Source organism: Spermophilus citellus, assembly GCF_964194105.1.
Source record: "Spermophilus citellus genome assembly, chromosome: 9".
In the NCBI taxonomy this organism is placed as follows: domain Eukaryota; kingdom Metazoa; phylum Chordata; class Mammalia; order Rodentia; family Sciuridae; genus Spermophilus; species Spermophilus citellus.
Genome location: NC_138191.1, coordinates 6,752,316 through 6,768,716, shown reverse-complemented (window position 1 = coordinate 6,768,716; position 16,401 = coordinate 6,752,316). Strand labels below are relative to the sequence as shown.

At 39.1% G+C, this 16,401-nt stretch overlaps 1 protein-coding gene across 6 annotated transcripts in view; it reads left to right on the top strand.

Moving 5' to 3' along the window:
- Positions 1-16,401, top strand: part of GON4L (gon-4 like) — an 86,117-nt gene that overhangs the window by 2,785 nt on the left and 66,931 nt on the right. For 4 of the 6 annotated variants that reach the window (XM_081307892.1, XM_081307888.1, XM_081307889.1 and 1 more), the window contains exons 2-3: positions 2,811-3,341; positions 12,818-13,009. In XM_081307892.1, the coding sequence (XP_081164018.1) occupies positions 2,811-3,341; positions 12,818-13,009 (723 nt within the window). Of the gene's footprint in view, positions 1-819; positions 994-2,810; positions 3,342-12,817; positions 13,010-16,401 lie in introns of all 6 variants that reach the window. The other 2 variants (XM_081307890.1, XM_081307891.1) reach the window with 2 other exon arrangements.

Genomic DNA, 16,401 nt, shown 5'->3' with positions numbered 1-16,401 from the left:
GTATTATATAGATCTAAATAATTTGCTGTAATTTTTTTTTTTTGAGAGAGAGAGAGAGAGAGAGAGAGACAGAGAGAGAGAGAGAGAATTTTATTTTTAATATTTATTTTTTAGTTCTCGGCGGACACAACATCTTTGTTTGAATGTGGTGCTGAGAATCGAACCCGGGCCGCACGCATGCCAGGCGAGAGCGCTACCGCTTGAAATTTGCTGTAATTTGAATCCAAATCGCCCTTTGTTTGTTTTGTCCTGCTGGTCCCAGCCCCCCACCCCTTACTGGGGATGGAATCCAGGGTCGCTCTACCACTGATCTACATTCCCAGCCTTTTTATTTCTTATTTTGATACAGGGTCTCGCCAAATTGCCATGCTGGCTTCGAACTTGCGACCCTCCTGCCTCAACCTCCCTGTGTTGAGGTGTGTGTTATTGCGCCCCAATTGGCCTTAGTTTTATTTAGGAATCTGGGCCCCCTTCCTCCCAGGAATTGTATCCAAGGGCGCTTTACCACCCTCAGCCCTATTTTATATTTTATTTATTTTACTGAGTTGCTTAGAGCCTCGCTTTTGCAGAGGCTGGCTTTGAACTCGCGATTCTCCTGCTTCACGAGTCGCTGGGATTACAGACTGGCGCGGCGCCGGCAGGAACTAGTATTGTTTATAATCTAGATCCCTCTTTCTGAAATTTTAGGTCTTGGTTTCTTCCTGTGTCCCGGAAGTCTCGTAGGGATGTAGGGATGTTTTGAATCTCAATCCCCAGTTTTGAGCAAGATAGTTTCATCGATAGAAAAAGCGAAGTCATGCCTTTAATTTTTTTTGCCAGTAACCGACGTACTAGCGCTGGCTTCATTTGACCCTGAAGAGGATGGCGCCTAGCATATTGCGCATGCTCCTTGACTTTCTTAGTCGCCGCCCACCGCGACTCGGGGGCGCGCACGTCAGTCGCTGCCGTTGCCTGACTTCCGCTGGTGCAGGAGCTGAGTTTCCGCGGGATTAGGTCGGTTTGTGAGGGTACTGGGTAGTGCGCGGTGGGGCGGGAAGAGACAGGTGAGGTCCGGGGCGCCTGTGAATAGGGTGTCCAGGATGAAGGGCGTCGGGTGGGTAGGTGGGCGCCGGGTGCGCGACGGGAGTTAGGGGCGAGACGTTGTCTGGTTGGTATTGTGGACTTGGCCAGCGCTTGGCGCCGAGGCGAATAGCGCATTTTGGACCTCTTTTTGAAAAGCTTTCCCTGGAGGAGGCCGCGCCTCGGCTGCCTCTGGACTGGCATTCATTCATCCTGGGGTCCGACTCAGGCTCCCGAGGGAGTGGACTCTTGAGCTACTGCAGTGTGTGAGGTGCTTGGAGCCGACCCCTGCACGCTCCTGACTGAATAGTAGCAGCTTTTGCTTTTTCTAATTTCTTCCCTTTCTCTTCTGGCCCTCAGTAACTTATCTGTAAATGAAGGAGTCCTGTAGGTTACTCCCACGCCACTCCTTACTCCCTCACCACCCTCCCTCAGAGGGACCAGACATCTTCCCATTATTGAAGTTTGTCAAGATAAGAACATTGGCTGATTTGCGCGTTTCCACCGATGTTCTAAAGAAACGGAATTAGGGAGGTTTAATACTAATCTTACAGGTCAAACTCTCAGAGGTAGTCCAGGCTTCCAGGCTTTCTCTATTAGGTGGGCATTCAGACTTCGATTGAATATTGTCATTGATGGAGAACCCTCTGTTAACTCAAGGCAGCTTATTCTGTCTTGGGCCTACTTATGAGAGTAAAGTATTCCTGGATTGAACAATGCTGTTAGTTTTCACATAATGCTTAATCCAAGTGTTGCGCAGTCGTTCAAGCCCTCTTTCATTCATTCACTTACTCAGGGAACATATATTGAGTATTTCCAATATCCAAATACTAGGGATGCTAGGTGAAGGAGTCATTTTTCTCAAGAAGCTCATAGTTTTGGAGGAAGAAGACAGAAAAGTAAAGATATAATTACAAAGGTAGTAAATACTATAAAAGCAGTTTGCAAATAGATGCTCTAAGGATATAAAGGAAGGTGTGCTGCATTTAGGCTAGTTATTGTCCTTACAATATGATAACTAGAATTGAAGCCAAGAGTCCAGAAGTAACAATGGAGAGAACAGTAGAAATCTCTTCCTTGTTCCAACAGAAATTTTGTGTTAATATAACTAAGCACACTTTGCTTTTGCTTTTGGATTGTTTCTGTTAAGGATATACTTGTTTATGAATACATCAGAAGCAAACATTTATTAATCTTTCTTACCAGCTAATGATGTGGGTGCACTTTTTATTTCATTTTATAGCTGGAGAGACTAAACTTTAGGTTAATTTATTGATGCAAGATTACAAAGCTGGAGTGAAATTAACTTGAGAAACAAATCCAGTTAGAGTATATATTTGCTTTCAGCATCATACTGTTCTACCTTCTTGATGATAGTAACAATAATAACACATTTATTAATCACCACCATTTCATTTTTTAAAAAAAATATTATGCTACCATTTAATATTTGTAACAATTCAGGTGAGAATAATTTTTTTGAACTTTTTTTTTTTTTTAACAGTTGAGAAAAAAGAAGTTTACAGAGTTTTAATCATTTGGCCAAGGTAACATACTAATCAGTTGTAAAGTTGGAATTTGAACTCAGGCACTCTAATCATTGTTTCTCTTCTTCTACCTAATGGAATACTGTGCATTCTGTGTAAAGAATTGTATTTGTGATTGGATGTGAATAAAATGAAAAGATAATTGATAAAATGTTATTATCATTAATTAATATGAAGTTGATAAGAACTTTTTTATCCTTTTAGGATGGAATAAAAGTGGGACTTTTAAAATGATGCCGTGTAAGAAGAGAAGAACTACAGCAACAGAATCTCCACAGCATAAGGGCAACCCAGAGGAAGACAACTTAGATGTAGAGTCAGCTGTTAAACCAGAATCTCACCAGATTAAAGACTTGGGGTCTGTGTCAATATCCTGTGGTCCAAATCATGGCAGAGCAGTTGGCCTTGAAGTTCAATCTTTGCAGGATGCAGGAAATCACCTTGGTGTGGAGGATTCATCTTTAAGTTCTAGGACACTCATCCAGGACACAAATTTGCCAATTTTGGAAGCTGTTGATGTGGCTATCTCTCAGGAAATCACCCTACCTTCCTTGGTGTCTTCCCATCCCCTTAATATATCCATTGGTAAAGGAAAACTCCAGGCCAGTGCCTCAAAGAGAGGGAAAAAAACTGACCTCAGGCCTGGGTTAGTTACCCAAGAAGACAGAAGTGATCATTCTATCATAAAGGAGCCTTTTACAGGACAGCCTAGTGAAGAAGTCAAGGAAGAAGAAGGTAAGATGTGTAAGGTCTCTAGGTTATATTTTCCTTGTTAATATAGGTTGAGTATCCCCAATCCGAAAATTCAAAATGTTCTGAAATTTGAAACTTTTGGAGTGCTGGCATGATGCTAACAAGTGGAAAATTCTAAGCTAACCTCATGTGAGGCATTGTGGTTAAAATGCAGGTGCACTAGAAATATTGTATAAAATTACCTTCAGGCTATACTAAAAAGGTGCATATGAAAACTAAATGAATTTTTTGTTTAGATTGGATCCTGTCATCAAGATAGATAACACATTGGCTCAAGCGGTAGCGCGCTCGCCTGGCATGCGTGCGACCCGGGTTCGATCCTCAGCACCACATACCAACAAAGATGTTGTGTCCGCTGAAAACTAAAAAATAAATATTAAAAATTCTCTCTCTCTCTCTCCTCTCTCACTCTCTCTTTAAAAAAAAAAAAGATAGATAACACATTATGTGCATTATATTCTGAGATCCTCCAAAATAAAAAAAATCCAAAAAGCTTCTGGATTCATGCATTTTGGATAAGGGTTACTCAGCCTCTGTATTACTCTGTCATTGCTTTCTCTGTAGTGCCTTTACAGACACTGTTTCTGAAAGGGCTTACTGATTTGCTATGGAATGGGAGCCATGGAGCTTATTGTCAGCAGTGATCTATATGAATAGAGATTTCCTTTTCCCTTTTTATTCTTCTGATCTGTGTCCTTATCTCTTTACTTTCTCTCATGCTTTATTCTGCATGTCTGTAGAGGCAAACTGTGAATAATAGTCTTGTGATTAGATGGATGTCCACAAAGTGAGATTTGTGGGAGAAAGGCAACAGTGTAAGGGACTTAAAAGAGAGACTACTGTTAGAGATGTTGGGAGAAACTCAGTGGAGACAAGAAACTCTTAGGTCTTGAAGGCTGAGCTGCATTTGACAGGGGCACCTAGGCCAAGAATAGTTCGTGCAAAGGTAGAAGAGGATGGGAACATAGTTGCTTGGAAAAAGTGGTAGGAGCTGACTTCAGAGTGCTAGATTGTGCTTAGGTTGTCAAGGGTGTTGTTTTTGTACTAAGGTGTTTGAACTTTTCTAGAAAGTAGGAAATAACTGTTTAATGGATAAGCAGAACATATGTATGCTTTAGAAAAGACATCAACTCTTCCTAATTATTTATTTTCAATATCTTTTATGCTTTTTTTTAATACCTTTATTTTATTTTTATTTTATTTATTTTTGTGTGGTGCTGAGAATTGAACCCAGGGCCTCACATGTTCTAGGCAAGCGCTCTACCACTGAGCCACAACCCCAGCCCCTATGCTGATTTTTTTTTTTTTTTTTTTTTTTTTTGTGGTGCTGGGGATTGAACCAGGGCCTTGTACATGGGAGGCAAGCACTCTCCCATTTGAGCTATACTTCTCAGCCCCTTATGCTGTGTTCTTTTTTGTTGCATTTTAAGTCGGCCCCCTTGGTCTTATTTTGTTCTTCTGGTGATTTTTTTCATAGTAAACATACTGTGTTAGTACTGATACTGTGTTTGTACAGCAAAATTTTGTGTTTCTGACTCTACTGTGTTTGAAAATTGATGAAGTAGATGAATTATCTGAAGCACATTGTCAAAGATGGAAGATCTTTGGGAAAAGTACCTTCCTATAGAATCAGTCCTTGTCAAGGCTGTGTCCCCCCGCCCCTCCAGTTTTGATACTGGGAATTGAAGTGGCTCTATTGTTATAATCACATTCAGAGTAATTTGTATTGGCATATTGATTCTGGAGCACTATATTTCATTTGGAAGGAGAGGAGCAGCAGATTGAACACTACCTTGGTTTGAGGAAGATGACTGGAGAAGTTACAGTAAAAATTCTAGGAGGACTGGGCGCAGTGGTGGCACATCTGTAATCGCAGCTGTTTATAAGACTGAGGCAGGAGGATGGCAAATGCAAGGTTACCCTGAGCAATTCAAATCCCCCCCCCCCCCATACTGGGATTTAACCCAGGGACACTTTCCCCACTGAGCTACATCCCCAGCTCTTTTTAAATCTTGGTTTGAAACAGAATCTCACTAAGTTGTTTAGGGCCTTGCTAAGTTGCTGAGCTGCCTTTGAACTTGTTGTTATCCTGTTTCAGCCTGGTATTACAGGCATGTGCTACCTGGCTTTTTTTTTTTTTTTTTTTGTACTGGGGCTTTAACCCAGGGGCATTCATTGACCACTAAGCTCCATCCCCTAGGTCTTTAAGTTTTTTACCTTGTGACATGGTCTCACTAAATTGCTGAGGTGGGCTTTGAACTTGTAACCGAATTTACAATCCTCCTGTCTAACTTCCTGAGTTGCTCATTGCTCATGTGTGCCACTGTGCCTGGCTCTCCCTCAGCAACTTAGCAAGAAAGAAAGGGGAGGGGAAAAAAAAAACAACAATGTCAAAGGCTGGAGGAGAGTTTAAAATTTAGTGGTAGGAATTGGGAGTGGACTCAGGGGTAGAACATCTGCCTAGAGTAAGGCCCTGGGTTTGATCCCCAGTGTTGCAAAAATAAATAAGTAGCAAAAGAGAGATAAGGACCTTCAAAAATAGATACAGAAGAGTTTTTTGGAAAGAGAATGTCATATTGGGGTTAAAGAGGTAGGGAGGAAAGCACTAATGATACTTTTTGCAGTAGGAGAATGGGAATTTGCTAGAGGAAGCAGGAATATTATTGAATTTTCTTCAAGGTAGGTCACTTGAAGACAGGAGGAGCTAGAGGATAATATAAGATTAAAATGCTAGAGAAGGAATTGATAAATAACTAGGGGTTCAAAGTTTGGTACCCAGGCATTTAACCACTGAGCCACATCCCCAGCCCTTTTTATTATTTTTTTGAGACAGGTCTTGCTAAATTGCTTAGGGCCTCGCTAAGTTGCTGAGGATGGCTTTGAACTTTCAATCTCCTCCCAGCCTCCTAAGCTGCTGGGGTTACAGGTATGTAAAACTATGCCCAGGGCTGGGGATGTGGCTCAAGCAGCAGGGCGTTCGCCTGACATGCGCAGGGTGCTGGTTTCGATCCTCAGCACCACATAAAAAAATAAGGATGTTGTGTCCACCAAAAACTAAAAATATATATAAAAACAAAAACAAAACAAAACTATGCCCAGCTAGAGATTTTTTTTTTAAATGGTTATTTTAGGGCTGGGGATGTGGCTCAAGCGGTAATGCGCTTGCCTGGCATGCTTAGGGCGCTGGGTTCAATCCTCAGCACCACATACAAATAGAAAAAGATGTTGTGTCCACCGAAAACTGAAAAATAAATATTAAAAACTCTCTCTCTCTCTTAAAAAAATGGTTATTTTATAGATATCCAAATGTAGATAAATTAAAAAAAATTTGTTTAGGATTATCTGTAATATTGCTCCACTTCATTAAGTTGGGTAACCAAATTGATCCAGGGCCAGCTTAGGCAACATAGTGAAAACACACCCCCCCAATCTAAAAAAAAAAAAAAGAAAAAAGAAAAAAATATGTACGTGTTGCATTTTGGAAGTATTGAAAATTTTGAAAAAAAGTATCACCCATAATCTTACTACTCAGAATAATTTCTACTGAAGCTTTAGTGCATATTCTTATATTTGTTTTGCTTTTTTCTTTTTGATGATACAGGTGATTGAACCCAGGGGCACTCTACCACTAAGTTATACTCCTAGCCCTTTTTTATTTTTATTATTGTTTTTTATTTTGAGCCAGGTTCTTGCTAAGTTGCTGAGGCTGGCCTTGAATTTGCTATCCCTCTGTTTTAGCCTCTTGAATGTCTGTAATTATAGATGGGCTTGGTTTGCTTTCTTCCAAGTAACATTTTAGTTTTCTGATATGAAAGCAGCTCATCATATTCATTGTAGAAAAAGTGAACAAAGTGTAGAAAAGACATCTGCACGATTTTGAAGTATTGTCATTTTGTTACAAGTTGTACATAGTTAAAGCAAGTTTCTAGACTGCAGGTGTGAGTGGTGAAAACCACCCCGCCTTTTTTTTTTTTTTTTAAATTTATTTATTAGTTATTGGCGGACACAGCATCTTTGTTTGTATGTGTATGTGGTGCTGGAGGATCGAACCCAGGCCGCACGCTTGAGCCACATCCCCAGCCCCACCTTTTTTTTTTTTAAAGACAGGAAAATGTTGCCTTGACTGGCCTTGATTTCCTAGGCTCAAGTGGTCCCCCTGCTTCAGCTTCCACAGTTAGCTGGTACTATAGGCATTGAATCTCCATAGCTGACTAAATCTTGTTAATGTTTAAAAAATTTTTTTTGTGGCACTAATGGTTGAACTCAGGTCCTTACACATGCTGGGCAGGTACTGTATCATTGGGCTACATTCCCAGCCCCTAAATCTCTCTCTCTCTCTCTTTATTTTTTTCATGGTGCTGGTGATTGAACTCAGGGACACTCTACTGCTGAGCTACCTCCCCTTTTTTGTTTTTTATTTTGAGTTTTGCTAAGTTGCCCAGGTTGGTATTGAATGGGATCCTCCAGCTTCAGACTTAAACCTTTTTCTTTCTTTTTTTTTTTTAAATTTTAATTTGTTATATATGATGCAGAATGCATTACAATTCATATTATACATATAGAGCACAGTTTTTGATATCTCTGATTGTACACAAAGTAGAGTCACATCCTTCATGTCTTCATATATGTACTGAGGATAATGATGACCATTGCATTCCACCATCTTTCCTTCCCCTATGCCTCTTCCCTACCTCTCCCTCCCCTTTTCCCCTTTGCCCTATCTAGAGTTCATTTAATCCTCCCATCCCCCACCCCCTTAAACCTTTCTCTTTAATGGGCTTATTATAATAGAATTTTACTTATTCCCTTATGTATTTTTGTTTTTAATTTTTTTAATGCTGGGGATTGAACCCATGGCCTTGCACATGGTAAGCATGTGCTCTACTACTGACTGCACCCCCAGCCTTACTTGTTCTTTTTAAATTTATTTATGTACACTAATTTATTCCTTCCTTCCTTTTTTTTCTTCCTTTTTGTTTTTCTTTCCTTTTTCTCCTTGTGGTACTGGAAATTGAATCCAGACTTTGCTTATGCTAAGTAAGTGCTCACCACTAAGCTCTATTTCTAATCCCTACTCTTATTTTCTTTCATTTCATTTTAATTTGTTCTAATTAGTTATATATGACAGTAGAATTCATTTTGACACATCATACATAGAGTATAACTTCTCATTCTTTAAATTTTTTTTTTTTTTAAGTTGGACACGATACCTTTATTTTATTTATTTATTTTTATGTGGTGCTGAGGATCGAGCTCAGTGCTTCGCACATGCTAGGTGAGTGCTCTACCACTGAGCCACAACCCCAGCCCATAACTTCTTATTCTTTTTGTTGTACATGGTGTAGAGTTACACTGGTTGTATAATCATCTGTGCACAAAAGGTAATAATGTCCGATTCATTCTACTACCTTCCTACTCTCTTACCTCCTTACTTCCCTTTACTTCCTTCTGTCTAATCCAAAGTACCTCTATTCTTCCCTAGTCTTCCCTTATTGTGAATTAACATCTGCTTTTTTTAAAATTTGTTTTTAGTTGTAGATGGACACAATACCTTTATTTTATTTATTTTTATGTGGTGCTGAGGATGGAACCCAGTGCCTTACACGTACTAGGCAAATACCCTACCACTGAGCCATAACCTCAGCCCTGTACCTCTATTTTCTACTTATCCCTTTTTTTTCTTTACCTCTTAGAAGTGATTAGTATAGTCAGATTTCACCTTGATTTGTACAGTTCTCAGCTAATGATTTTTGTGTTATCAATTTACAATTATCAGGCTATTATTAAACAACTTATCAATGCTCTGTTTATGATTTTTCCTTCTGTCTCTCTCATACTACTCGGCTTCTCTTTCTGAAATCTTTAAGTACCTAACATTTAAAAAGTCAAGAAAGCGTGGGGATATTAGAGTTTTTAAGCAAATGAATTAAATCAAAAACCAATGTGATGGAGTCTAAGGGAAAGAGGTTGCAGAGAAAAGGAATACTAATATAGATACATGAAAAATGATCTTGTGGTGCAGCTGACAAAATGTTTTTAGGGACTGTTTAGAGTAGTCCAAATATGTTGTTATTGGGCTGGGGATGTGGCTCAAGTGGTAGTGCGCTAGCCTGGCATGCGTGCGGCCCAGGTTCGATCCTCAGCACCACATACAAACAAAGATGTTGTGTCCGCCGAAAACTAAAAAAAATAAATATTAAAAAAAAATTAAAACAAACAAACAAACAAAAAACCAAATATGTTGTTATTAGCTTTTTGTCAGTGGGACAACATACTTGAAAAAACAACTTTTGGGGCTGGGGATGTGGCTCAAGCGGTAGCGCGCGTGCGGCCCCGGGTTCGATCCTCAGTACCACATACCAACAAAGATGTTGTGTCCGCCGAGAACTAAAAAATAAATATTAAAAAAATTTAAAAAAGGGGCTGGGGATGTGGCTCAAGCGGTAGCGCGCTCGCCTGGCGTGCGTGCAGCCCGGGTTCGATCCTCAGCACCACATACCAACAAAGATGTTGTGTCCGCCGAGAACTAAAAAAATAAATATTAAAAATTCTCTCTCTCTCTCTCTCTCTCTCTCTCTCCTCTCACTCTCTCTTTAAAAAAAAAAAATTAAAAAAGAAAAAACAACTTTTTTTTTTTTTCCTTAATCAGTGATTTAACTCAGGGGCATTCAACCACTAAACAACATCCCCAGCCTGTTTTTTTATTTTATTTAGAAACAAGGTCTCACTGAGTTGCTTAGCACCTTGCTGTTGCTGAGGCTGACTTTGAACTTATGATGCTCCTGTCTCAGCCTCCCAAGCCACTGGGATGTGGGAGTGGAAGAAGTTCTGTGTACCAAAGTAAACTTCTGTTTTTTTTTTTCTTTTTCTTTTCTTTTTTTTTTTTTCCAATAGTGCTAGGGATTGAACCCAGGTCTCCTGCATGCTATACCAGTGCTTAAAGTTCTCTATTTTGAAGGGTAATGCTTACATAATTCGAAGTTTTTGGTATGTTTATTTAAAAAATTGTTTGCCTCAGTTTAGTTTTTAAAATGTAGACATCATTAATTCTAAAAATTATTAAAGATTATTGATTAAGCTATGCCATGGTATGGATTGAGATTCCCAGTTTGGCTGAGAAGAACTTTTTATGGATTGATGTACAATCCTTGTTAAAGTGAAAGCCTTGGGGGCTGGGGCTGTACCTCAGTGACAGAGCACTTGCCTAGCATTTGTGAGGCACTGGGTTTGATCTTTAGTACCACATAAAAACAAACAAGTAAATAAAGGCATTCTGTCCATCTACAACTACAAAAAAAAAAAAAAAGGAATTTCTTAGCCTTTTGATCCTGTGAAGTAATTATGGGCTCCAGAAGTTAAAAAAAAGACATAATGACATTGATAGAATTCAGGACTGATTCGTGCTTTTTTTTTTTTTTTTTTTTTTTTTTTTTTGGTACTAGGGATTGAACCCAGGCACATTTAAGCACTGAGCCACATCCCCAGCTCTTTTTAAAATATTTTATTTAGAGGCAGTATCTCATGGAATTGCTTAGGGCTTTGCAAAGTTGCTGAGTGCTGAGGTTGACTTTGAACTTGCAATCCTCCTGCCTCAGCCTCCTGAGCTGCTGGGATTATAGACATGTGCCACCATGCCTGGCTCTTGATTCGCTTTCTATATTGCATGAAGGTTTCTTTCCCTTTTTAAAGCTACCCGTGCCTCCCTTCCATCCCCAAGAAGAGTTAAGGTGAGAAAGTTGTCTAATGAACTGTAGAACTATGTAATTTATGGTGATATTTACAATGTTCTGTAACATTGGTTAATAGTCAAGACATTTTATATGTATATCATTTATAGTTGATAAATTTGGTTGTTTGATTTGGATAGTTAGTGTCCCCCAAAAGCTCATTTGTGAGACAATGCAAGAACATTCAGAGGTAAAATGATTAGATTGTGAAAGTCATAACCTAGTCAGTGATCCACTGATTTGAATTAACTGCAGTAACTGTAGGCAGGTAAGCTGGAGAAGGCTTGTTGCTGGGGGCTTGCCTTTGAGTTTCCTATTTTGTCACTGGTGAGCGGAGATATCTCTCTCCCTCTCTCCCTCCCTCCCTCTCCTTGTTGCCATGTTCTGGGGGGCTTTCCTCTGACATACCCGTTTGCCATGATGTTCTGCCTCACCTTGGGCACAGAGCTATGGAGTTGGCTTTCTGTGGACTGAGATCTCTAAAACCATGAACCCCAAATAAACTTCTTTATGTTGTTCTTTTTTTTTTCTTTTTTGGTACTGGGGCACTCCACCACTGAGCCACATCCCCAGCCCTATTTTGTACTTTATTGAGAGACAGGGTCTCACTGAGTTGCTTAGTGCCCTACTTTTGCTGAGGCTGGCTTTGAACTTTCAATCCTCCTGCCTCAGCCTCCTGAGCTGCTGGGATTACAGGTATGCACCACTGTACCCAGCCCTTTATGTTGTTTTTGTCAGAACTTTTGGTCATAGTGATGAAAAAGCTGACTAAATCAGTAGTGTTAAGGGTTATCTATAAAAAATTTCCTTTGTTATCAGAACCCCTTTCCCAAATAAGAATCTGATTTTTCTTTTCTTCTTTTATTTTTGGTACTGGGGATTGAACCCAGGGGTGCTTAACCACTGAGCATCATCCCCAGACCTTTTTGTAGTTAATTTATTTATTTATTTATTTATTTATTTATTTATTTATTTATTTATTTATTTATTTTTAAAGAGAGAGTGAGAGAGGAGAGAGAGAGGAGAGAGAGAGAGAGAGAATTTTTAATATTTATTTTTTAGTTCTTGGCGGACACAACATCTTTGTTGGTATGTGGTGCTGAGGATCGAACCCGGGCCGCACGCATGCCAGGCGAGCGCGCTACCACCTGAGCCACATCCCCAGCCCCTTTTGTAGTTAATTTAGAGACAGGGTCTCATTTATTTGCTTAGGGCCTTGCTAAGTTGCTGAGGCTGGCTTTGGACTTGAGCTGCTATGATTCCAGGTGTGTGCCACTACACCTAGCTCCTTTTTATATTTTTATTTAGAAACAGATTCTTGCTAAGTTGCTTAGGGCCTTGTTAAGTTGCTCAGGCTGGCTTTAAACTCAAAATCCCCCTGCCTCAACTTCCCGAGCTGTTGGGATTACAGGCATGTGCCAGCATGCAGACTTGAATCTGATTTTTCTATAGGAAATATTATAAAGCTCAAAGCATCTTGAACTGGAAGGATCTTTGCAATTATCTAGTTCAACTTCCTGGTATTACAGATGGGTCATTTGTGTCTGAACCTCGATTTCAGTGTTTTTCTTAGGTTCTTGCCTCTCAGAGAGGGGGAATACTTGTATGTATAGTAAACTTCATTCATGAAGTTGTTTAACAAAAAAGACTTTATAACAAGATGCTGATTTTTTACAACAGAGTATGATTGAGAATGGGCAAAGTATGGAGCAATGTTTGTGATTCTTCTAGGGAAACCTCAGATGCATTCTGGAGGGGAGATTCCTTTACCGCCCTCAGGCAGCCAATCTGCAAAACCAGGAGTCCAGCCTAGGAAACCATCCCAGCCAGATGTTTGTGCCTCTCCTCAAGAAAAGTCACTCAGGACTCTGGCTTACCAAGCTGAGGAAGAGATAGAGGATGGTGGACTCTTTATCCCAATGGGTAGGCTTTCTTTTTCTTTTCAACAAACTATTGAAGTATAATATGTAGAAAACTGCACATATTCTAAGATATCCTGAGTTTCTTTCTTGAATTCAGAAGTCCATTTTATTCTCTTTCAGTTTCACCCCCACCTAATGGATAACTACTGTCCTGACTTCCAGTAGCATATATTGGTTCGTCTGTTTTCTTTTGTATGAATAGAATCACATGTACATGCTTTTTGTGATTGCCTCTTTTTTCATTTTTCTTTTTTCTTTTTTTTTTTTAAAGAGAGAGTGAGAGAAGAGAGAGAGAGAGAGAGAGAGAGAGAGAGAGAGAGAGAGAGAAAGAGAATTTTAAATATTTATTTTTTAGTTCTCGGCGGACACAACATCTTTGTTGGTATGTGGTGCTGAGGATCGAACCCGGGCCGCACGCACGCCAGCCCTCTTTTTTCTTTTTTTTTTTTTTGTCTCGGGGGACTGGGGATTGAACTCAGGGGCATTCAACCACTGAGCCACATCCCCAGCCCTATTTTGTATTTTATTTAGACACAGGGTCTCATTGAGTTGCTTAGTGCCTCCCTGTTGCTGAGGCTGGTTTGAACTCTCAATCTGCCTGCCTCAGCTTCCTGAGCCACTGGGATTATAGGCATGTACGGAATAGAATTTGATTGCCTTTTTTCCACTCAACATTGGTGCAGAATGCTGTTTTATATTGTTTATTTTCATTGTCATTTAATGTTCTGTTGTTTGAATATTCTTTGTTTTCTTTATCCATCCAACTCTTGATGGGCATTTTGATAGTTTCTGGTTGTATGATGCGCTCAAAGGTGTTGCTGTGAATATGCTACCAGGATTTTTTTGTGTGTGTGTGTGAACCTGCTCACTTTTTTTTTTTAATGGACCTTTATTTTATTTATTTATATGAGGTGCTGAGAATTGAACCCAGTGCCTCACACATAATAGGCAAGTACTCTACCACTGAGTCACAACCCCAGCCTTCACTTTTTTATATTGGATGCTAGCTCATAGGCTTAGGCCACCTTTATATTCTTTCAAAATATTTAATTTTTATTGTGAAATATAGTATGTACAGACAGATAAATAGACATTTATTCATCTTAACAAATGGCTTTAAAGTGAGCATCTGTGCTGGATTTTTTTTTTTTTTTATATTAGAGTTCCATTATTACGTAGGTTAGAAGTAGTGGAAGTAGATGTCATGTTTTGTTTCTGAACATAGGAGAGAAATGTTCTGTATTCTTCCATTTTGCATGATGATAGTTGTATGCTTTTCATAGAAACATTTTTATCAGATTAAGGAAATTTTTTTCTTAGTTTTATTTTTTTCTTTAAAAAGAGAGAGAGAGAATGAGAGAGAATTTTAATATTTATTTTTTAGTTTTCGGCAGATACAACATCTTTTTTCTTTTAAAGAGAATGAGAGTGTGTGTTGAGAGCCACAGCTGAGTTGGAATGGCCCCTGGCATTTTGCCAGAAGTACTGGTTGAGAGACAAGCCATTAAGATGATGCTGTAATGAAACAGGTTGTGTATTCAATTGTATATAGATCCCTGCTGTCCGCCTCAGGCGCCCGCTACTTTGGAGTTCTCCCAGGGATTCCTGGGGAATTTGTGTTGGTTGGTGAAGTTCCGGTGGAGGGAGTTCCGGTTGGTGTGTGGTGTGCCTAGGAGGGCCGCGTGGGTGGCGTTCTCAGTAGTTCCGAGCTAAAGTTTGTTCATGCTTGAGTGGCTCCTGATTTGTGCCCAGCCAGACTGAGGCACTTAACCACTGAGCCACATCCCCAGCCCAATTTTGAATTTTATTTAGAGACAGGGCTCACTGTCTCACCAAATTGCTGAAGCTGGCTTTGAATTCGATATCCTCCTGCCTCCGCCTCCTGAGCCGCTGGTACTCTCTAAGATTTGATTCTCTAACTCAGCTGCTTTGGTTGCCTTGGCTTCTTCAATTGCCCCAAATGATTTTTTAGCCAGGCAAAACTGATGCTTTCATCTTAGAAGTCCTTATTTCAAGGATCACAACTCTTTACATCCTGTCTTCAGTGGCTATTGTCCAGTGCGTTTAGACCGTCTTTGTATATGTGTATGTGTTTATGTAGTTTTATAGTTGTTTTTCGTGGAATGGTTGTTCTGAAAAAAGAAAAAAATATATATATTTTTTTTTTGTTATGACCCAAACCAAATGTCCTGGGACTGTTTTTAATGTTGGAATGTTAAGCAACATTTTAAGAAGTCAAAGCAATTTTGTTGATTTAGATATTAACAGAATCTACACCATATTTTTACTGATCTCCTCCACTTTACCATAGTGCATTTTACTTTAAATTTATTGGTTACTTTATTAAGTATACTTCTCAAGAAATATTTTGGTTCTAGCCATTTGTATTATGAAAGGAAAAATTTTCTTTTTTATCTTTTTCAGTTATTCTTTATTTTATGATTAATTTTATTTTTTAACTTTTTAATAATTTGTTTTAATTAGTTACACATAACAGAACACTGATCTTGCATATCATACATTTGAATCAGATGGGATATAATTTCTCATTTTTCTGAGTGTACAGGTTGCAGAATTACATTGGTCATGCAGTCACGTATATACCCACAGCAATAATAAGGTCTATTTTATTCTGCTGTCCTTCCCTTTAGAGTCACTGGCATCCCAGTATTTAAAAAGTAAGATAACGGATTAGTTCCATAACAGAAAAAGATGTAACCATGTTATATTTTCTTAGATTATCTGTGCAATGTGCAATGTGTTATAGACACACATTCCACAATATACTCAACATCAAAATCAGAAAACAGATGTAAATTTGACATGGGGATAGTTTAACCCACAGTGACAGTATTTTATTTTATTTTTTTGGTAGGGATTGAACCCAGGAATGCTTTATCATTCTGAGTCATCCCCAGTTTATTTTATTTTATTGTGTTATTATTATTATTTTTAAACAGTCTCATTAATTTTTTTTAATTTTTTTTTTTTTTAATATTTACTTTTTAGTTTTCGGCGGACACATCTTTGTTTGTATGTGGTGCTGAGGATCGAACCCGGGCCGCCGGCCCCAGTCTCATTAATTGTTTAGGGCCTCACTAGGTTTCTGAGGCTGGCCTTGAATTTACAATCCTCATGTCTCAGCCTCTTGAGTCACTAAAATTACATGTGTGTGCCATCCCTCCTGGCCATAGTTCCAGTTTTGATTCCATTTTATGGGATAGTTATTTTAGGGCCTTGAGGCATAGCTAAGTGGTGGACCACTTGCCAGCATGTGGAAGGTCCTGGGTTTGTTTGAAACATAGCAGTGAAAAAAAAAGTGTGTGGAGGTTAGATAGTAATTTAAATGTAATTATGATAATCCTGATGGTTTTTCAATGGGAAAGTATCTTC